This window comes from Sturnus vulgaris, chromosome 1 (assembly GCF_052056855.1).
Source record: "Sturnus vulgaris isolate bStuVul1 chromosome 1, bStuVul1.hap1, whole genome shotgun sequence".
Lineage (NCBI taxonomy): Eukaryota > Metazoa > Chordata > Aves > Passeriformes > Sturnidae > Sturnus > Sturnus vulgaris.
The window spans coordinates 19896668-19921071 of NC_142243.1; the positions used below are offsets into that span (position 1 = coordinate 19896668).

The 24404-nt window shown below is 36.5% G+C and overlaps 1 protein-coding gene across 9 annotated transcripts in view; it reads right to left on the reverse strand.

The window, feature by feature from the left end:
• Positions 1–402: 402 nt before the first annotated feature.
• The window catches only part of SLC39A12 (solute carrier family 39 member 12), a 35278-nt gene continuing 11276 nt past the window's right edge, over positions 403–24404 (reverse strand). For 4 of the 9 annotated variants that reach the window (XM_088160918.1, XM_088160906.1, XM_088160951.1 and 1 more), the window contains exons 6-13: positions 20440–20611; positions 17019–17191; positions 15148–15300; positions 13893–14003; positions 11568–11631; positions 7839–7997; positions 6245–6432; positions 403–1884 (exon numbers count right to left, since the gene is read on the reverse strand). In XM_088160918.1, coding sequence (XP_088017044.1) covers positions 1756–1884; positions 6245–6432; positions 7839–7997; positions 11568–11631; positions 13893–14003; positions 15148–15300; positions 17019–17191; positions 20440–20611 — 1149 coding nt within the window. In that variant the 3' untranslated portion in view covers positions 403–1755. The remainder of the gene's footprint in view (positions 1885–6244; positions 6433–7838; positions 7998–11567; positions 11632–13892; positions 14004–15147; positions 15301–17018; positions 17192–20439; positions 20612–24404) is intronic. The other 5 variants (XM_088160938.1, XM_014889574.2, XM_088160964.1 and 2 more) reach the window with 2 other exon arrangements.

The following is a 24404-nucleotide window of genomic DNA, read 5'->3' on the forward strand; positions in this document are numbered from 1 at the left end:
TGTGTTACCTTGGATAAATTGTTTGGGAATAGGTTTCGTTTCTGAAGTTATGTACATGTCTAAGTTTGTCTAGATTTGCATTGGGGTATTTGCTACAGTAGTATTCTCATAACTAACAGGCACTGAAAATGAATGCTTATCTACTTTTAAAATTATCTCTACATTTTTTTTTTCCCTGAAGGTTAGTCAGTTGTTGACTAAGGGTTCACAAGCCCATGAGTGCGGGCTATCATAAAAGTGAAATTCAGTATTTTTTTCACTTTCTATTTTGCTAAGTTAGTATGGTGTTCATGAAGCTTTTGAGAGCTAACAGGTTTGACAGTCTGCTGTAGGAGAGTAGAGTCTGTATCCTCCAGAATAATTGTACTTTCACTAGGAGCTATCAAATAAACACAGGACACGTTGTGAGACAGTCATGTTGTGTCATAATGCAGAGATATTTCAAGACGGAGTTTAGACAGAGAAAAGAAAACTTCCAGTTGCTTCATAAAGAATACATGTCTGTTCTGTAACTTGCTCTCCCTATTTCCACAGCTCATCAGAGCAGAAAGAAAGAAAGGACAAAATTTAGTTCTCATACAAATGTATAAATAAGGTAGGGGAGAAGTCCTTGCATCAGAAATTGAAAGCATGTAAGAAGCTGAAATCACACAGCTGAGTGTTGCTCAATAGCTCCTGGAAGCTGCTCAGCACATCAGAATCAGGACAGAATTTGTGTATTTGTTTCAGACCCAGTTCTGCAAAACTAAATTATATGAATCATCTCAACTTGTGCAGAATTACCTTGAAATCAAGAGGACTAATTACACAAAAATCACTCAGGATGGGAAGAGTTGCAGTGAAGCTGCATGCATTCTAGGCAATTGAAAAAGCTCTTTCCACAATGCATATCACATATCTATGATTAAGCTAATTGCTGACAGGAAGGCAAGGGTTTCTTGAATATGACATCTCAGAAGCAACATTTGGGTCAAAAAATCCCTTCATTTGTGGAGCCTGGAAGTGGGGAAAAAGCAATTTAAACTTATCTTTTATAATCCTTCATAAGCAGTTGCTATAAGAACAACCAGAGGTGAGATAATGCAAAAGGTGGTTAGTCCAGTGCTTGACTGTCACAGGTTCCTTCACATATATGAGAAACTGTATTGCAGTCAGAAAAGAGTATTCCCAAATTTCTGTATCATAAACTTCAACATTTACACTTGGCATTTTTTTCCTGCCACAGTGGACCAGTACTGATGAGAATCTTTATGCTGACAAAGTAGAAAGTGCAGACTTGTTAAGATTGCTTTGTGCCATTCAGCAGTTTAGCTTTGTTATGCATTTTAGATTTAAAGAAATAACTCTTTGTACCAAAAGGCAAAAAACCATTCCATATTCAAATTGTTCAGCTATGGTTAGTCCACTTTAATTATTGCATATAAAAGTGTTTTATTCTTTTCTTCAATCAGACTGGCAGAGATCACTTAGAGCATTCAACTAGAACTGTCTCAATAAAAACTAATTAAAAGCTCCTGTGAGTTTGAGCATGGGATCTGGTAAACTCAGTAACAAAACATAATTCTAAACATTCATGTTTACAAAAAAATAATTACAAAAATCTGAACAATAAGTTAATAAAGTAAAATAGTTATCTACTGTTCAGATATAAAATCCCAGCAACTTAATTTACATATCACTATGGCAGACATGACAAAATTGTGAATAATGCTATCCACTGTCATAAGTGGTACTTCGAGATTTCCAACAGAAAACTTATATTTTAATTTTCTGTTCAAATACAGCCAAAAGTAAGAGGCAAAGCCAGCCTAATAGTAATCCAAGGTTCTGTAGGAGAAACATCAACCAGGGTCGCCGTGTCTGAATGTGAGTCATTTCAGGAAGCTAAAAAAAGAATAAGACAGCAGAATGAGAGCCAGATACATTCATCTGTGGGAAAATAAGTTATGGGAAAATAAGGCAAACTTAATTTAAAAAAAAGCAACTTTCAAAATGCTGAGCTTCTGACTATAGTTATTAATGTGTAGCATTTTCTGTACATTTTGACAAAGCTGACCTTGACAGCAAAATATTTAAATTAATCAAATTCTACCCACTTTGATTCTTTTACTAGCACTGACAAGAATTATAAATAAGATTCTGAAATTTGTTAACTTCTCAATATTTTGTAGTAATTTTATACATCTGTCTGCAAGGAAATGCTTATTTAGGAAAATTAGTGATTTCCTTTTGTGGGAATAAACTAGTTGTAGTATTTTTTGCTTCAGTACTATATTTAGTATATCATGCTTTTTCTGAAATAACTGGCAACATTCCTATTTGCTTGGGCTTTAGTAAATGTTCAAGTAGAAAACAGAACTTTTAAAACATGCTTGAAAAAAATCATGTTTAGTACTTTTCTCTGTGAGTTTTAAATCATGTAATAGAGCAACACTTGGTTATAATCCTAATAAAAGCTACCTGCATTGACCTTTCACTCCCACAGTGTATTTTATCAAAGGTTTAAACTAAATATGTGTCTAAACAGAGCTTGCAAACATGATGCCTCAGGCTCAAATTCTCTTAATATTTCTGCTTTATTCAGGGGAATCACTGATGACTGCTAATACTGCCACATCAATTCTGGAAATAAATACAGAGCAATAGTCTGGTGCTGACCTCTGGTTTTGGTTGTGTGTTTTTTTCTGCACTTGAATAAAACTACAGAGTTCCTGTGCATTTTGGAGGCTGTTTGCAGTAGCTGTAACAGCAGCAGCCACTGGGAGACAGTGGAGTGGTGCTGACCAAGGAGGTTAATGGGAGTGTTTGCTATGCTTGTCCTTCCCTCTGTCAGAGGGGGGTCTCTGGGGCTGCTGCTTCTGCATTCTTCTTTCTCTGGAAGTTGGCATGGGCCCAAAACAAAACTGTGCTAAAAAAACTGCCTCAACTTTCAAGTTTTTTCTGAAAATATCAGGGAAATCCAAATGCCCTGGATCTTCATTACAACCAGGCAGTGGTTTAAATTACAGTACAGAAACTTATGCAGTTATATTTTATCAGTGTTTATAGATAATCAGAAACTTTTAGTCTAAAGCAAGTGTAAACACCTCAAAGTTCTGATGTAAATCAAAATCTGAACTGACGGTTTTAAGTGGTCAGAGCTTTTCATGTATGTGTAAAAACTGCTAATTAAGACCTAGTCTGCATCCAGAGTTCCAGTCTAGATGTTTATTCTTTCTTATTTATCCTTATAATCAGTCTATTTTTTCCTCTTCCCCAGTGCTTGAGTGAAAAGTTGTCCAAACAGTAAAATATTCCCCTCCCACTGCAAAATTGAATTTTCATTGCTGTCAGTGACAATTTATTTATTGCTGTCAGTGACAATTTAGGAGCTACACACATACACAGTAGGTTCCTAAGAGAGTTTTCAAAAGGAATTAGCAAGCAGTAACCTTTCCATGTCCAATGCTGACATCTGCTCCCTCCATCTAACCTATGTGCACATAATCAACTCACAAACCATTTCTATAGCCATACCTAGTGTGACATCCCTGCTTATCTGTTAAAATAAAATGGCTTCTGTCACAATATCCACTATGGTTACTCAACTCTCTCTGAACAAAATGGCATGTGGTATAGCAGAGAGAATCTTGTCGTTTAAGAAGCATAAGCCCATTCAACTGGCAGATGCAAACCACTCCACAAATTAAGGGAATGTAGTGCCACATCCAAGCTGTTGGAAGCTATCACACTTGCTAATGCTTCAGGTTTGTCAGAGGCAAAAGAATGGCAGGCTAATGAAGGGACTTCTCTGTTCCACTCCAGCTCATGTTATCATGAGTGCACAAAAGATAAGAAGAAATAGGAAGCAGCATGCTGAAAGAAGGAATGAGAGGCTCTCAGGCATGTACTGGCTAAAAAAGAATTCTTACCAAGATGGGCACACGTGGCCTGGCTGCTGCACTGCAACAGTCCACTTTTTTGTGTGTGTGTGTTTAAATCACTTTAAAAACTACTCCCTTATCTTCAAAATTGAAAACATTTTTAAAATTAGTCAGAGTAAACTTCAGTTTTGCATAATTTCTTGGGGAAAAATGATGGAGATAAGTGATTTTATCTTTTGTCCCTTATTCAGTTCCTGAAATTATCTACCCGGCTTGCTAATGGAGTTACAATGCCATTTGTAGAAATGAAGAACCTTTGATTAACCACAGAAGTAGATTTGTGCTGCTTTGTCTGTGGTGCCAGTCTCACAGTGCTGTTCTGTCAACAAACCTCCACTCACACCCCTCAATGTTCCTCAGTGCAGAAACCAGTGAGGCTGTTCATTTTTTAACTGCTATTCTGACAAGCACATGAAAATGTGAAAGCCTATAAAACAAATAAATACTGAAAATTATAGTCAAGCTTTTTGTACTATTAAGTGTTTGTACACCATCGGCAGGAGTACTGATTACTGTTGCTTGTAGATGAGAGTGCAGCAGAGAAGAGAACCTATTTCTGTGCAGAAAGTAGGAAAATACATAAAGAATGGCTCATTTTGACTTGAGATGTATCATTTTCTCTTGAGATGTACTATAGAAACATACCAAACTATTCATATCTATGTATGTAGCCCACAGTGCTAATAAATAATTTTTAAAATAAAATAATTCCTGCAATATTTGACAGTGATAAACAAGTGATCCACCCAATAGCAGATATTTTGAGAAAATGCAGAGAAGATTGATTAGAGTCTTATTAATAAAAGGGATTGAGAGAAATAAATTCCTTCCCTTTCTCTCCCTTCTTTCTTCCTTTCACACCAAGACCAAGATTATGATGACAAGCTGAGAACAAGGGAAAACATGTCCCTGTCTCTGCCTGGAACTATATTTTCTCTTGAGATTTACAGCTGGCACATTGCTTTGAAGACTCAGGGAAAAAGATGGTATTGTTCTAGGAGCTTGTGGATCCCTGATGGATGCTGATCCTACACTGAAGGAAAAATATGTGTACATCGTTCTTAGCCCCATTAGTAAAACCATGCCTACACAGTTGGTAGGGAGCCTCACTTCCAAATTTCTCTGTCAGAACAAGCTGAAACTTGGTACACAGTGTTCTTGTCTGTTATTTACTACCTCAGTCAGGACTGTTGACACATCCACAATCCTTTGGCAGTTCCCTCTTCAGCTCTTAGGTGAACTGAATGTTCATTTTACTTTACTTACAATAGCAAAAATAGACTAAAATGCTATCAAGGCCCAAGATCAATTACTGTAAGTAGAATTTTAAATAGGTTATAATACTGGAATAGTATATCAGGTTTAAAGCATGTTGCCTGAACCTAGTAAAGAGCATCTCGGGCATAAAGTGATAATGAACACAAGGAAGAGACAGACAGCCCTGGGAAAAAAATCAAAGTAATAATTTATGAAGAGACTTTTTTCCCCTCCCTCTTGATCTACTCACTCAAAACGTTCCATCTTTGTGGAGGAGCTTGCAAGAAACTTTACATCAACACATGATGGATAAAGAGCCATGTGACAAAGCTGGGCAGGCACTTAAGTTCTGCATTGCTACAAGTGCAACAGTTATCCATCTCTTCAATAAATTATGCAGTCTGAGGCATCTGCATGAGCTATGATTGCTCCACATTTTTGCTCAGTCCTTAGACCTTCCTCCTACCTTCACTTGATTTTTCTATAGGGAGATCGTTGCTATTGAACTGGGAGTATTAAAAATATTGGGCAACTATTAAAAAGTTGAGGTAATCTGAAGGCTTTTTTATTGCTTGAGAGCTAATTGAAACCTCCCTAGGACAGAAAGGAAGTGTTCAGGATAAGTATCTTACATTTTAGTTCTGAAACAGCTAATTTGCATTTAAACAATGGGTGAAAAATATATAAAGAAATGGGCAGAAGAAGGAAAAATAATCCGTTTTTCAAGATCTTAAAATCCCCTGAAGGTTCAAATATATGTTTTATTAAATAAATAAAAATACATTGTTTAAAAGTCTTTAAAAGATTTAAAAAAAAAATTCTAAAAGTCAATTATGCCTTTCTCTTATTTGAGTCTCTTAATGGTCTTTATTTCCCCTTTTCATTACAATGACACCTAGGATGAGAGTGACACAGAAGAAAAACAAATTACTTCTCTAAGCACTATGCACACACAGGGCAGACAACATGCTCTTCCCAAGTTCATCCCCCTGCATTTGTCTGACACTCTTCTCTGATGTGGCTATGCTTATAAGGAAAATATAAAAACAAACTGAAGTTCTCACCATTTCTGCTAAAGATAAATACAAGAACATTCCAGCTGTAATAGTAAAGATCCAGTTTTGAATGGATGGGTCAGTCGATAGAGAAAGGCCAATATAAAGTCCTAAGAATGCTGTTAGTGCACTTATAAAATTCATCAAAATTGCAATCTTCGTGGGGAGCCCTGTACTTAGCAGCACAGCAAAATCTCCTGCATAGAGAAAAAGAACATTTATTATTCAGCTGATAAATGTATTTTGAAGGCTCTTGGTAATAAAATATGAAAGAAAATAATTTAAATATGCACAAAGATAGTGAATGAGGGAGGGCTGCCTTTATAATTCTGTAGAATTAGTTATAAACAACTTATTCTATATGAAAGAAAAACCTCAAAACAACAAAAAAGTCATGTTGATTTGTACTTGTTTAGCTGTTCCTAAAGATAGCATACAGTACTGAGGAGTGGCTTTCTGTTAGTTCTCTATGTTCTGTGACATTTTCCATTTCCAACTTGGATGCATGCAAAAGTGAAGTCACATGGCTTCCCAGGGTTTCTAAATCTTTCTCCACTGGGAGCTTGCCAGTTCAAATCATGTGGGTATAATTGCAGCATGGTCTTTGAGTGTTTTACAGGTGCTGCAAGTCAGAGTAATCTATGCCAGACTGAGTTCAGCTCTGATCCCAGTTTGAGTTTAACCCCACTGATTTCAGTCCTAATCAATTGGAGTAAGTTGTACGTCAGAATCCCATCACAGATTTTTCTTCTAAAACAAAAGATTTCATAACAGGCCACAAGTAGAAGATTTGAATAATTTGCTCCATGACTATAAAAATGTCACTTTGACAGTGGGGCACTACTCCCCAGAACTGAGAAGGTGTCTTTGGAGGTAACTGGAAAGCATTTCAATTTGCTTTGCTATGCAAACAAGAGTTACCAGTTTTACAGCAATCCTCCATCCCACCTTTTGTTTGGAGGAGTTTTCTACACAGCACATGAAGTCTTCAGTCATTTAATGATAGAAATGAGAACCTGCAGTTCTCATATCAAACTTCCCAATTTATAAATGTTCATCAACACAGTGTCAGGACAGCTTTAGCCATGGTGGAAGTTTTTCCAGAAAAAGTCAATCAAGGGCAATATATAACAGAACAATTCTCCTGTCCTGTCCACTAGTAAAATAGGTCATACACCTTTTATTATCTTATTGTTCTTGATTAGCAGCAGGGATAAAGGTAGCAAGAGGAATACTTGCTTAAATAGCTCTACTGCATATTGAAACTCTTGGATAGCCCTTTGTGCAAGGCATGGCCCTCACACACACGTGGGTCTTGCTCACCGTTTATTATTTTTGTGTCTGTACCCATAACAATAACAGGTCAATCCTGACCTGATGTCATTTGCATCTGGAGAAGGTCAAGTGGGAAGGCATCCAGTAATGAGTGCAGAAGCCTCCCCTGGTTTTTGTGAAGGGCAAAGAAAGTATCAGTCTACACAGTAACACTGTAATTCATGATGCTATAAGCAAGAATTCCCCCAAATGCCATACAGGAAAGAACTTTTTGGGAAACCTGGAAATGCAAAGTCAATAAGGAAAAATACACACATATATTTCTTACCCATTTCATGAGGAATTTCATGGCATAAAATAGCAACAGTCGTTGTCACACCTGTTTCTGTTGAGGATGAGAATGCTGCTCCTATTACCAAACCATCAGCAAAATTGTGAAGACTGTCACCCACCAGAACCATTATTGCCAACAAGCTGATTGTTTTACCTTGAAAAAGAAAAACAAACAGATAAAAATCCGAGTATTAACCCAAACAGATGTTGCTAGTTTTGTTATGTTACACATGATATGGGGTTTTTGGTGACTTTGCACACAACATTACAAAAAGTTATAATAATCAGAGGGAAATAATGTTTATCTGATTTGTCCTTGTTATTACACTTCCTTCAATACATTTTAAACCAAAAAAAGTAGGTTCCAGAACAATTCAAAATGAGATGCAAATACCAGGAAATAACTTCCTTATTCTTACTAGGTCAACTATTAGACAAAAAATTAGGTTTGAGTCCCTTCTCATGAAGCATCCTAAGGTTTTCTATCAATCTTTTTTTATTTTATGAAATTTGCACAAGTCTTCCTAGTTGTTATTTGGAGTTCTTCCACCATTGCTCACAGAATTGCAGAGCTAAAGTGAAGATAAATATTTGGTCTCATGGAGCTGATTGTTTTAATCCTGTAAAGCTTGCTATTACTGAGTAATATTTGCAGGGTCTGGTTTTTTTATACAATTGTATTACAGTGAAAGATAGAAATGAAAGACAAGCTTTGGAGTATCACTTATAGTACAGGGTTACAGCATGCTTATATCCAACATTTGTTCCAATCAATTAATGGCAGTTATGCTCACAGTGCTCCTATCTGGAACACCACTCATGGGTGTACATGGCTGTTTGTCTTTCCCATGACGTTCTGTGACCTTGTTTTAGTGTGGAACAGTACACTGGGAGTTCATGGCATCATGTCATCTGACAGGAGTGGAAAGGTGCTACTAGTGATGCAAGCACTGAAATCAAGCCAGGGAATTGGGGACAATCTCCCTGCCCAGCCTGTAACAGAGACAGGCTGGGTGGAATGCTGAACAGATTCACAGGGAGGCAGTTTATCTCTTCCAGAAGCAACAAGGCTCCGTATAGGTTCAATGTCTAAACTTAGCAACACATAATTGGCTGCCCCATCCTGTACTTTTTTCATTCATTTTATCCACAGTCAGGACTGCCTAACATCTGTAAAGAAACTCATCCAGTCTCCCTCTACACAGAATGGACAGAACACTTTGGAAAGGGTTGGTTTCATACCTGAAGGAGCAGGGTCATTATTTGGGCCCTAAATATGTATTTTTCTGACTTTTGGTGACCCCACATAGACATAATATGACAGACTAAAGAGCAAACATGAAGCTGCACTGATCTGTCTGAATACAGTTATTACCAGGTTTCACTCCAGCAATGTTTCTCGGAGATGACCATTTTATAGTGATGAGGGAGATATTTTTCTTACAGAAACTGGCTAGAACTGAAGTCTTCAGACTATTATAAAAATCACACAGAGCACATAAAAGCCTAACAACCATATTCAGAAAACCCTCCCTGGTTGTCTGGGAGCTCTGTGGGTTCAGTAAAATTGGCAGGCTTGTTAGATTTTGCTGCCAGCTTACAGAGCCGGACGTGGATGTCCCCAGTTTGCACAGTTCTTTCTAAACACTATGGGCAGTTTATAATCAATAGCGCAGAGCATGAATTACATAGAAATAATGGATTGCTGTGTTATATTAAGTTTGTGATTTGTAATAAGCACTGGCAAGGATGAAACCATGGCCTGCCCTGAGGTCTTATTAGTCTGCTTTGTTCAAGTATGTGATTGCTGGAGAAGATATATCATGATTACTGGAACTCATTCCAGTGTGTTTTAGAATAACACAGGGATCAGGTTAGCATTGTGGAGCAATTACAGATATAAGCTTTGTGAACTTACTTGACAGAAAGTTAAGAAGATGCATGTATAAACAAATCTGAATGTTTATCTTATTTTACTTTCAGCTTACTTTCACTAACAAAGCAGCTTTGTTACTGGCAATTATCTCACTGCATTATATTCCAACACAAACTATTAACTATTAACTTTTTACGTTAACTATTTCTACAATGCCTTTTCTTCTCCAACAATCTTACTTTTTTTTCTTTGCTTAAATAGGGTATCAGAACTCATAGCAAATTTTATTCTGTAATTTTCATAAAACTAATGGGCACAAGACCTCAGCCATATACTACACATTTTAAGTTTAGAGTAAGAGTTTAAAGCAAACATTTATGCATAAATAGATCTTTTCCAATGTTTCCATGACTAACACAGAAAAAATATTTCTAGTAAATGTAAAGTGTCACTAAGTATAACATATATAAAATGATACTCTTTGGTCTTCTCTGATATTGATAGAATGAGTATGGATAAATGCAGAGAGGGCCAATCAGACATCTTTTTCTTTAGACAATTTCTTGCTTTCTAAGTCACTCCCTGACTATCTATGGTGACTGACCCTTTATGCAGTCCTACTTGACAAGCATTTACAGTGAAGCTTTGCAGTTCTGGAGTTGTCAGGCTTCTCTCTTAGACCTGCAGATTCCATTCAGTTTTGGGGAAGAAACACCTCACTCAGTAGCAAGGTACCCAGGTATGTTTATGCACTTAGCTATTTAAAAGAACTGTAATGAAACAAACTTTTGCAATTACAAATTCCCAAAAAAAAACCCAAATAACCTCCCACCCTTCCCTACTAAGGTTTCATTTATGGAGGTAAGACTGAGGTATGATGAAAAATTAAACTGAACAAAGATCAATAGCAATGCTTAGAAGGTAATGATGATTGAACCAAACAGAAATATCTGGAGATGAACTATGTAGTTACATTCAAACCAGCACTAGATTGTGTATTTTTGGAGTGAAAGTGAAGAAATTAAAATCTAGATTTCTAATGCTTCAGAAATAGAAATGAATTCCACAAGAACAGAAGAGAACATTAGAACCTAGAAGAAGATAATGGCACAATTAAATAAATCAAACTTGTGACCTGAGATCTGAGATCACAAAATAAAGGGGAGTTAATTATAGTAAATAAACTGATTTCAATTAAAATATTATTCCCTCAGCTGAATGACTTCATCTCTACTGAATTAACCAAGGTCACAAAGTACAGTTAAAGGCAAAATTTGGTTTATACTCTGTTTTTGTATTTTTATTAAGCAGCAAAAAAGCACAGAAGGCAGGAGTTATTTGAAGTTCTCAGAAGCAAACAGATTACTCTAAAACTGAGACCCATCATGAGGCTGTAATTCCATACTTGTGATAAATCATTACTGGTTTAAAGAGTCTATTGTTTCACTGCGTAAGAGAAGAAGGATGCAGAATTACATTAGCATATCAAGCCTACAAAAAATGTTTCACCTCCTTCAGAAATAAAAGCATGAGCTAAGTTTAAAATTATAAAAATATGTTTTGTATTAATTTTTTACTATATCCCTTTAAGCAAAGGCTTTAGCAAAATAGATTGCAACAGTGAGACAGCAAATACTAAAGCAAGGACAGTGTAAGATTAATGAACTTCACAATTACAGAGTTGGCAGTTGAGAAGGTCTTTAAGCAGAGATTAAATTATGTAGCTAGGCGCCACAAGATGTGATGTAGCACACAGCAAACACAGAGCTAAGCCAGCTGCACACTTTCAATTCCATCTTAGGTCTGAAGGATTTTCCTGTCTTGTCTCGTCTTTTTATTGATACTAACTTTTTTTGCTGATCACCTTGCTCTCTGGAGGAACTTCAGCAGGTTCAGAATCTTCCGGGCTTCTCTAGTTAAAAGCAAAGATAATGGATCAGTGCTAAGAGTCTCTTCAAGCTGCTGCCATAAACACAGGAAAATATCAATTAAGTTCAAGTTTTTGAATTAAAGATAGTCAATGGTTATTTGCACAGATATCATTAGAATAATTTACTGGCCACTGGCAGTGTGATTGGTACTGCAGAAACATAAAAAAGAAATCTGCCTCGCCTAGAGAGGGATAAGTCTAGTTCAGGTAGGAAGAAATACATTCATAGGCATTGTTGTAGCCCAAGAAAACCACATTTCTGCTTGAATACACAAAAATCTGAGCTAAATGCAAGAGCAGAAGGGACATTATAATTAAAATGGCATGTTTTGATTTTGTCATGACTGGATGAATGTATTTTGCTGGAGAATGTGTCCATAGGATTTCCAGGGAAAAAGAGGCGGAGTCTTTTAGGTGCTCATGTTCTTCACAGTTTCTCTGTGAAAACACAAGACTGAAAATGATGATCATCAGTAGGTGTCATCCCCTTTCAAAATATAGGGGCTTTTCTTCAGAGTGGTGCAACCTCCAGTGTCTTGTGTCTTGGCTTTTAGCAAGGGCTTCAACTCAGCACCAGGCAACACTGGCTGGGCATAGCAGCACTGGAGTACACTCCATGGTGAAATTTACCCTTACTTCAAGTGAAGAAAGAGACAGTGTCTTCTTCCTTATCCTAGAGAGATAAACTGATGCACCAGCCTTAACGTTTAATTAATAAATATTGCAACTGTTGGGAGGTAAGGGCGAACATGAGTAATCTCTCACTGCCCCTGCCTCCTTGGGGCTTTGCTTTCTGATTGGAGAAATTATTAGAAATTCATGTGAGGGAGAGAGAAGCAAAAAAAAAAGAAAACTTGTTTGCTTGAAACTAGAAAGAATGATTCTTAATTCCTGAGGTTTTTTTCCCCCAAAGAAGTGTGTTAAAACCTGTTATGGCAGTCAGTGGAGTTAACAACAGCACAAGAGCTCTGTGATAGGGACAGCAGCCACTACTCCAAAAACTGTACCAGAGATGTGGACTGACTACAAAACAGGATATGTTTATCGGTTGGTCTTAGCTTGGTTGTGATGAAGGGTATGTGCTGTAGAAGCATGAGGAGAGAAGGAAAAATAATTGTTTCTCATATTCTACATTGTAAAGAAAAAATAAATGTCTCTAATTCCTATGATTGGAGCCAGTTATATGAATTCCAGAAATTGTTCCACTTCTCCTACAATATTTATTCACATGCCACTTCTTTGAACTGTGAGTCAAAAATGCAAGACTAATTACTGATCTGAAGGATTTATAAGTTTTTCTTAGTCAGCCAGTGTTTGTCTTAGTATTACTCACATGATTCTGAAAAATTGGCTGCTCTTGTACAAACCAGCTCAGCCAGGCTAATTCTACATAGATAATGTGATCTGTATAGAACTTTGGGGGGATCTTGCATCTGAAGGGAATGACATGTTCATTCATTATCATAAACAGGAAGCTTTGATGTGTCTCACAAAATACTAAACATGCTTCACTCCTCTGTTTGATCTGGTTTTTATTAAGAGTTTTCCAACTGTGTTTTAGAGATTAGCGGTGATTCATGAGGCTCTTGCCAATGACAACTGCGTTAGTAAAATGGAGTTCACCTGTGCATCGAGATACTCGATATAAACTGAAGAGATTTGTTGAAAGAAAGAGAAAACAGGGTAAAATTTATGACTCGATTTAATTTGCAAAGATTTATCTGTCAGGATACTATCCACAGACAAATATTAAAGTGTGTAACTTCTTATAGGTAAGCACCATTCCCAGATATCCAAGTCTTTACATTACTCTTCAAGTCTGTAGAAGAATGCCCAAGAACAGTCCAGGATTTAATCTTTTCACTAATTATGCACTTAACTCTCATTGCAGGAAATTCTGAATATTTTCCTATGGAGAGTCTGCATGTGATTAAAAAGAAGGGAGGAGGAAAATCTTCAAGAATTTTATCAACAAAATGTATAACAATACAGGAAGTGTATTGTTATATCAATCTGATACACACTTTAAAAATGTTACTGTAAAGTATCTGTTCTTGATATCTCTGTGAAAGCTCATTATAAACTTCAAAATCTAGAGATTCTTGACAATCATGTCAAGTAATAAAAAATCAATAAAGACTGAAAAATAATACTGATTTATTGCATTAATTTTCTTCATTTCTTTTGAGGAACAGAGAAAGAAGAATATAAATTTAGGGAAGTATGTCATATTGGTAACCTACCAACTGTATGGTTGAAGTAGATTTGCCTCTGCCTGAATGTTCATTTAATTCAGACTCCACTGGAAGATCATGGGAATGTCCCCAGTGCCCATTAACTAAAGAAAGGCCCTGCTGAATGAAGATGCTTTGCAATTAGTTCTGAAACCCAATGAACACAGGTGCAGCATTTCTTAGTCTTTTTGTGAAAATTTAGCATTTTTAAGAATTTTTTTTCCAAACAAAATCTATTGAAAAAGATCACTGGCTAATATCAACATTTTGTAATGCTTAGTATGTTATAAACCCTGAAAAGTGAATCAGATAAATCAGTGACAATCACAATGGTTTAATAAAACTCAATCTATTTTAAAAATCAAATTCAAATTTGAAGCTGATGTAGATATAAACATTAAGGATTCATCTAGTTCTCTGTAGAAAAATTTTAAACATTTGTGGGATGATGATAAAACCCTTCTCTCAAACAAGTAACAAAATGGACTCCTTTTCATGAAGTAAATAAAATATCACCCTAATCAAAATGCTCTCATTCTGTTAATCTTACATGATATTATTATGGCTGACTCGAAGTAGTGGGAATAGGGAGTCATTGCTGCGTGTGTGAATCAGGCCAGTCTTCACACACTGTAGAACTGAACAACCAAAGGTTTAGCCTTCTTAAGTGACGTTAGGATTGTCTCTCATGCTGAGAAACTCAATCAGCCATCACATTTTGTGCTACATTCTATTCTTGTGCAGAACCATATCTTCAGGCTCTGGCCATACGGAAACAAAGTAATAGAATTACTGTAAGCATGGCAGTGAGCAAGGAAATCTCATTAATATAAGATTGGGTCCAACTGACTGCAACATATTAGATTTTCACATCACTGGGACAGGGATCAAAAACAATTTGGAATTTTTAAGAAATTATTCTTGAAAATATCTTATGTTTGCACCTATCTTTCTATTGCACCTTTCTCCTCTTCAAACCTACAGCAAACAACTGTCACTGCTATTTCATATGGATACACACTTTTCACCTGCTCCAGTGTGTCATGAATGCAGGCTTATGGAATACGTTCAACTAACTGTTCCCTTTCTGGAATTATAAATATATTGAACACACTCACGAAGCAAGCACAATCTACAGAGCAAAGCAAAATAGAAACTGAAGAGCAATCTGGTAGGAGCACTTTGTAAAACAATTCTCAATGCTTCACTGCAAGATCTCAAAATACAAGAGTTTTTTAAAAGCATGAATTGTACAAAGTTTTACCTGGTCACGAGGTGTTACCAAAAGAAAGAAACACTTTTCTATCAGAAAAAATCCATGAATTCCTCCAATTATGCCCAAAAGTTTCCAAATATATTCTTTTCCCTCATAGAAATGTTCTACATCTTGTGCTTCATGTTTATGCAAACCAAGAGTCTAAAGCAAAAGAGATAAAGTTAAAAAAATTAAAATGGATGTTTTAATTTTTGCTAGAGCAAGCCACAATGTGTTAATTCATTTTATTCCCAGAATTTTATTTTCTCAGTTCATTCAAAGGTAAATTGTGTTTTGAAATAATCAGCTGAATAATAGAGGATGAAATGAATCATTAGGAGTATAGCTACACTTCATCTCTCAGTGGTGCAAGTAACATTACTTTTAGGGACAGTTTTATGAAATCACCATTTATATATATGAGATATATTTTCTTTGCAGTATATTGATGCTAAAATTCTATAAAAATTACTTGCATTATCTTAATATTGAAACTTAATATTGAAAATAGATAAAGAGCTACTGGAGAGGGTCCAGCAGAGGCCACAAAGATGTTTAGGGGACTAGAGCATCTCTCTTATGAGGAGTGTCTGCTGGAAGTGTGCCTGTTCAGTCCAGAGAAAAGTCTGAGAGGATACAAATTTCTCAAAGGTGGGTGCCAAGACAGTGGTGCCCTGCAACAGGATGAGGAGCAATGGCCATAAACAAAAACACGAGTTCCAAATCAACATGAAGTAGAATTTCTTTACACTGAGAGTGGCAGAGCACAGGCACGGGCTGCACAGGGAGGTTGTGGATTTTCCCTCTCTGAAGATATTCAAAACCACCTCGATGCATTCCTTTGTAACCAGCTCTAAGTTATCCTGCCTTGGCAGTGGGTTGGACTAGATGATTTCCAGATGTCCCTTCCAAATCTAACTATTCTGTAATTCTGTAACTGTGATTCTGTGTAAATAATGCATAGATTAAGTAATGCATAATTAATGCAAAAATGGATTTCTGTTGGTGGGTATGCTTACTTTTTTTCCCTAGTGTCACAGCACAGCAGCCCTCCTTTGCTCTGAAAGTGAGGAGTCTAAAGGCTATGGGATACATCACTTAAACCTGGTAAAGGAGAATACTTTCACATTTTAAAAGTGTTGCTGAAAGAAACACATTTATTTGACACTCAGTGAGAACTGCCTTCCTTAAACCACTCTCCCAGTTTTGCTTCCAGAGATAATGCATTGAGCATAAAGAAAATTTTAACCAGAATCTTAAGTGAAGTTGAGAAGCTCTCTTTCTGTGACCACTACAAGTCTATTCATAACATCTGTGTCATATCAGAGGAGACTGTTGAAAATAAGTGAATAAACAATGGAAGATTTGTTTCTGTTTTACATGTTATCCTGTCCTTAAAATTTAGATTATGAGTTTAGGAAAAGATCATGCCACCCATTTTATTACAATTCTAGGCATCAGGATTAATTAGGCTGATAGTGCCTGGTTCTCTAGAACAATCTGTGGAGGGGGATTGTGCATGGCTCATACAACCTTAGAATTATTTCTGTTAAAATGTGTTACGGAATCTGTCCCATGAAAGAAATTAATACTCATCTAGGACGTGCCTTGCACAGAACTTGTAGGGTTTCTGAGTTGTTTTTTTTTTTTTAATAGGAGCCCTTCTTTCTTTGAATTAATCAATCATGGATGTCTACTTATTATTATTTTTAATTTCTCTCTGAGCTACAGAGTGCAAATATAATTGGAGTGCTGGGGGTATTTCGTGGAAAGCTTTATTTATAAACTGATGAGTATTATCCAGGCTTAAATGAAACTTTTCTCTGTGTGTGCATGTTTGCACACACAGATATGTGTCAACATTTTAAAAGCACAATTACCTGAGGAATAAGATGTAGCAATGCATCTCCAGAAAGGGTTCCAACAGCCAAGCCGACAAACAGCTGTAGAATGAGTGTATAGATTTCTTGACAGGAGTTAAATAAAATGAGAGTTGTACCAAACATAGATCCAATAGTAATAAGTAAAACAGCAACAGTGCTGTAACCATATTCTGTAGGGAAAAACAAATGAAACAAAACAAGGGCACCTTTAATCATCCAATATTTGTATTTGTATTTGTGTTTGAGAATTTGCTTTGTGTTTGTAATTGCTTTTGAGCATATGTTTTTATACCTCTATATACAAGCACACAGGAGAAGTGATTAATTGTGACTGTCTGATTTCAGCTGGGATTGAGTTAATATTCCTCGTACCTGCTACAGTGCAGTGTTTTGGATGCAGGATGAGAATTATGTTGATAACACACTGATGTTTTGGTTGTTGCTTACCCTGAGCCAAGGGCTTTCCAATGTCTCATGCTCTGAAAGTGAGGAGCTGCACAAGAACCTGGGGAAGGGGGAGAACACATCTGGGACAGCTGAGCAAACCGGCCAAAGGGATATTCCACACCACACAACATCATGCCCAGTGTAGAAACTGGGAGGAGTTGGCCAAGAGGGGCTGACTGCTGCCCAGGGGTGAGCTGGGCATCAGTCAGCAGGTGGTGAACAATTGTACTGTGCATCACTTGTTTATCTTGGGGTTTATTTCTCTCTCTCTCTGTCCTTTTTTTTTTTTTTTTTTTTTTTTTGTTTGTTTGTTTGTTTGTTTGTAATCTTCCTTTCCATTACTGATTGAAGTAGGAGGAGGAGGAATAGCACGAATTGTATATTTGACTTTATCTCAGTTGTTAAATCGATCATAGCTCAACTGATGGGTTTTGTCCAGTTCTTCTCCCCAACCCCTGTGAGGCGAGGCAGTGGGGGAGCATTCGAGTGGCTGCTTCGTATTTAGCTTCTGTCTGGGGTTAAGCCACAACAGCCATGTAGATTTTTCTAGTCGTGTGTGAACAGATGACAGAAGTAAAAGCCCAGAAAATATTCATTTTTTCAGGCTTTACATGTAATAGTCTGGTAGTTCCAAATTTCAGACCTTACAAGCTAAACAGACTGTGGCTATGTAAATTAGAAACACTCAGAGCAGCACAGTGAATATTGCTCTGCATTTGCTTCCTCTATTAACAGATTTGTGCTTGAGATTCTATGTTCTCATATGCCACACCTGTGTATCTTTACAGTCAATATCACATTTTTAACCAAATCATTTTCTGTAAACAAACCAAGGCCTAAAACCTCAAATAAATGTAGTGATCTAATTTAGGTTCTAAGCATAAACATTTCAGTCCAAATTATATTTACAAACCTGCTGTGGAAATATATCCCTTCAGTTAACACACCAGGACCACCAGCCTATTTTTCCCAGGTTAATGGGATGTTTTTGAATGTTAGTCTTGTATTTCCTCAGAGTCACATGCTGCTCACATTTCCAACCTTTTGCACAATATGAATCCTGATTAATTTCTATGGAAGTCTTATAATGGGAGGTAAAACACAGATAATAAATACACATAAAGGAATTAATGCCAAAATATTTAAAACTGTCACTTAACATTTCAAACTTTAATAGCACTGCAAGTGCTCAGCACCTCATAAAATCAGACAGTTAATTTCACAGACTGCACATCCAAATACAAGAGTTTAATAGATATATATGGAATGTCAGGCCTTGGTGACTTTAGCCAAAACAGCAGAGCCTGTCAGTAAAATAGAGCTCAGAATAAAACTGATGAGCCTATGCTCAGGTCACTAGGTCACACATAGGTCAAACATGGAGTCCTTTATCTGTATCAAGACGGTAGAAGTGTCCCTGTGGTCATGGAAACCTTCCTTTGTCAAAAAGCACAGGGAAAGGGCTGCAGAAGGGATCTTATTAATTCTATTCTGCACTTGAATAGCACAATTTTTCTCATCTCTCACCTTTATGAGATCACTAAAATGTTATTGATTGGGCTGATGGCTTTAGACTTGGAAGAATCCCACTTAACACTGCATTTGTATGAACCTTGTATGTGACCTGGGTAAGTTCATTTCTCTTCTTTCTTTGTCCCTTGATTCCCGATCTAAAAAATAGTCATATCTGTGTAGCACAGAAAAGATCAAAGCAGTGAAGACTGCAAGGTGTTCAGGTAATGAGCAGAGAGATAACAGAAGAAAGAGGGACTGCTGCCTACTGAAGATCCATAATTATTCTTCCTATTCTGTATGTCTCTAGTATAACAATTCTTGGCATATCCATGAGTGTTCTCCCATGCATTTTACTTCTGGGATATCCACATGTGTCCTTTCATGTTTTTTAATTCATGTGCTGCTCCATAAGGATCATTAGGCAGCAGGATCTTTATTAACTCCAAAAAGACCTAGTCATCAAAAGCCGGCCACGTAGGTGTTAGGATAAAGATACCGAAGACATTGATTTGTAGCCTAAAAAATGCTCCTCTAGATGCAGGCAATTATGGTTAGACACCTACTCCTTTTCGGTCATTCCCCACTCCCAAATTTCCCACCAAAGTTAATGTCTCTGTTATTACACCAGAACACCTTTATTTTTAACCACTTCCCAGATATCATTGGCTTAAAGTAAGAAAAAAACCCAAACAACAACCAGAAAACGCATTAGAAAGCCCTTAGCTCAGATTCAGGTTTTCCTTTTATAAGGTGGACTAAGGATTGATTACAGGAGAAGTAGAATCCACAGAAAAGATGGGGCAGAAAACACCGGAAGCAGAGGCACTGCAAGTGGAAACAACCTAATTATACTGTAAATCAGTTCTTGTTCCAGCTCTATCACACAGGTCCTCCAGTCCTGTTACTGTTTTTCTGGATGTTTTTCTTACCACATCAGTATCCTCAAAGCTTCTCTGCTATAAAATATCACAAGCTGAAACACCAGTAGCATTCATGCAAAACTTATCTACATCAAGCATTTGCCACATCATGGTATGAAATGCCAGCTAATGTAACCTTGAAGCTATATGTAAGAGCAATGCAATGATTACAATATAAACCTGATGCAAATTTCACAAAATAAATACCCTTACTGCCCAGCAATCCATAGATGAGGATCTGTTACTGCCTACCTGCAGGCAATATCAATAAGTCCTCTAACAAAAGAAGAAAATAAAGTTTAAAACCTTACATGTTGAAATAGAATTCCAAATACTATAAAATAGACCATTGAATCCCCTCACTTCTCCATATAATACTATTATCTGACATGTATGTTATGAAATTATAGAATGCATAAATTACAGACAGCATAAATCCCATGTTTTGGTTTATTAATGAATGAAATGTCTCCAGATGTCCTTTCACCTCTTTATCTGAATTTAAATAATAATTTATTAATGAGAGCATAACTCACTTTCCACAGTTGTTGGTGGAAGCTTTGTCTGTTTGAAGTCGGGAAGCTGACATGAACAACTCAAAATTTGTTGAATGATAGCTGGACTGATTTGCTTGAAGTGGTCCTTAGATATGGAGGAAGAACTGTTTTTCAAAAATATCTTCACAAGTTCATTGGCAGAGAAACAAACCTTTGTAGAAAAGTACATACAGTTACTAAACATATTGCAAATACCTGCAATTAAATTTTGAGGTTAAATACAGAATCTTAGAAGAACACAGTCTAGCCTCAGAAGCATCCTGCTATATATCTATATTCTTTGTTGCTTAAATTACTTACTTCAATTACTTCCATATTTTACTGTGTAAACTTGATACTACTATATATTTCAGAATCTTTGGAATAAAGCAGCTCAATTTCTACTGAAGCCACTTAATGTTATAAAAATCTTCCAAAATAATATCTCTCAATATTTTGTTGTTATCTGTGTTAAGAAAAATGTTTTAATGCTAATACCAACTAAATTCTTAGATATTCGTGTGAAACTACATTATTTGCAGTAAGAGTGCTATTAATATGAGATACTGCCTACATCAAAGCAATACTGAGATTCTTCCTTGTACTGGATCTTCAGTAAGATAAGGAAATAAGTTAGCTTTTTTAATTGATTAAATGAGGGCATGTCAGCAAACTAGATGTTACATAGTTCAAAATTGAGCTAAAGATTGCTTAATAATTGTATTATTAGATACACTTCAGAATTCCAACTACTTTTTGTTCTTGTTTGGAGCATCTCTTTGTCAAAAGAAGCAATGTTTCATGGGACCATTTATATTTCAAAAATTTTCATGAAGAATTGGGTTTTCCTCTCCAGGATGAAACTTCCAGTAAAAACATGAGCAGTTAACATAAGAAAACTTCCAGTGGAAATTTCTGTAAAAATTTTTAAACAGAAAAACTCCTGATCAAATATGTTACCTTACTTAAAGGAATTATCTTCAGTTCTTAATTGCATCTGATGAGTTGTGATTCAATATTTAAAAACAAATAATTTTCTTTCATTTAAATTGGTCTGCATCTGAGACCCGAGGGATTCCTAAATATTCTTTCTCTCATTACTGAAGCTTAAGCTTCTTTTGAAGTTGTTAAGTATAATTACTTTTAAATAATCCAGTTAAAACCCAACACATTCCTGCCTTTGTTCATCTATTAGTGAAGTAAAATATGCCTTAGGGTTCACTAAGAAACTGAAATAATTGAGCACTGATACTTTTTTTTCTGAAAACCACATTCAAGTCTCTAGCATAACAGATGATCTTGTTACCTGGACCTAGTCTGTTCTGCCTTCAAGACAAAGGAGAGCATGAAGACAATTCAGGAGCTACCATTTGGAAGAGACCTTAATTTTGCCTGTTCAAAGTGGTTTTGACTCTAGAACTAGGGTACACTGACATCTGGTACCAATTTGGAAGATTAGGATTTTGGCTGGTTATGAGCAGCACTGCTGACCAGTTGGAGCAGAGATGATATTATTCAACACCTTCACCAACAACTTGAATGATGGAACAGAGGGCACCAGATGGCATTCACAGGTGAAATACAACTAAGACCACTAGTCAATATGCTGATGGGTCTGGCTGCTATTTAGAGGGACCTTGACAAGACAAAGAGATGGGCTGACCAGATCTTCATAAAGATCAGCCACGACAAACTTATTGTGCTTCACACAGAATAACCCCATGCATCAATAAAGGCTGGGGAAAACTGGCCAGAGGAAGGCAGGTTTGCAGAAAAAGCTCTTGGGGTGGGTCCTGACAGGAAACGAACATGAGCCACCAGTGTGCCCTTGTGGCAGTGACCACTGACTGCACACTGGCTGCATTAGCAAGAACAGAGCCAGCAGGCACTGGAGAAAGAATATTGCCCACCACTCAGAACATGTGAGTCCACATCTGGACTATGTCCAGCTTAATAACCAGCAGTGCAAGACACTGGGCAATTGAGGGAAGTCCAGTGGAGGGCCACCAAGATGGCTAGGAACTGCAGCACATGATGTGCCAGGAGAGGCTGAGGGACCTGCATTTGTTCCCTTTGGGAAAAGAAGAGTTGGTGGGTATTTTAAGTCTTCGACTATCTAAGGTAGTTTAGAGGGAAGAGATAACCAGAATCTTCTCAGAAGCATACAGCAAAAGAATGAGAGGCAAAAAGTATTAGTTACAGCAACAAAAAACTCCAATTTGATAAAGAAGTCCATCAAGATGAAGGCAATAAAGCACTGGTATATGTTTCCCAAAAAAGACTGTATAAACTCGGATTTTTGATACATTCAGAATTTAGTTGGACATGCCTCTGTGAAACTTGATCTGACTTTGAAGTTGGCTCTTTTTTGAAAAAATACAATAGGCAAGATGAGGTCCAGGATTACTATGAGCCTAAATTTTCACGTGAATTTATTAACAGGAATTTTAAATGAAAAGCAAAATCTCATCTGTAAAAAATAAACTGCCCACCCATACATAAAAAATAGCTGTTAAGGTGTAACTAGTAAAATGTTCTTGTATGACATGGGGAATGAGAACCTACATCTTGTCTAGTTGCAAGCCCCAGCATTTTAAGCTTTTTAACATAAGGAGTCAGAGATCTATCTCCAGTATAAAAGCAACTATGTGCATTCTCCTGGAGGATGATATAAAAAAAATAAGCAAATTGGTTTCTGCATATTTTCCTGTGAAAAATGGATGGATGGATGGATGGATGGATGGATGGATGGATGGATGGATGGACGGATGGATGGATGACTTGGGTGACTTGGGTTTCCAAAATCCATGCTCGTTTAATGAGGAAGAATAAATGAATACATAGACATTGTGACACAGCTTAATGGAATTTAAGATTATTTATCTTATTAGATCATCAGCCACTTACTTTTTTATATACATTTTAATTGTAGAGACAATGATGACGTTTAAAAGAAAGCAGTGACCCTTCTTCTGTGGTAATGTTTCAAATAATTATTCCTATATAAAATTTCAATTACAGCTCTTAATGCAGTTAGCAAACACAAGTCATAGACGAGTCAATGTCTTGTATGCAGCAGAATCTGCTACTAATGAAGCACAATGGGTATCACAGGTGCAGAAAACAGGAGACAAAATTAGCAACACAGCAGTGAAACATGAAGTGTTCTAATTGAATATGTCAAGGAAAATAGGCATAGCTAAAAAGAACAGGAATGGAAAAAACCCACTTAGAAACTAGGAATTAGTACAGAAGAGAAATTATCTTCTGTCCAGATGTTTCTTTGTGATTTTTTTTATGTTACAGAATATTTTGCTCTCAGTTGACTCCTAAGACTCAGATAATGAATGCCTCTGCACACTTATCTTTTGAGTTACAGTCGATCTCAGAAGTTCAAGAAATCAAAAACTGAGCTTTAAAAATACATCAATTGCTGGAGAACAGTTTTACTTCTTTTACAGATAGAATCACTACTGATTTCTGTCCTTCATAATTTAAAATTCATATGAAACACATTTACAATGACCTTAATTTAAGATTATATTGAGACCCCATTAAAACCTCATCATGCTGATCAGCATGATCCTTTTTTCTGGTCAGCTGCAAAGAAATAAACGTATTGATCGAGTATGCATTTCGAATGCAATACAATTACACAGATAAATATCTATCAGAATAGCATTTAACCAGATGAAATTTGTCTGAGCTCCCCATCATAAAATGACCACACAGAAAAAGTCAATTGCACACCATTCAGTTCTCCTAAATGGAGGAGAAACCTTGCCACTGAATTAACATTAATGGTAAAGGATTGAAAATAATATAAAAATTTTCTTTGAAGTATATATTACAAATGTATACATCAAAACACATACCATTTATATATTTTGAAGTATCCTTTTTTTATCTGAGGAATGATACTCAGTCTAAAGGATGAAGCCAGTTACCATCTTGATCATTGACAT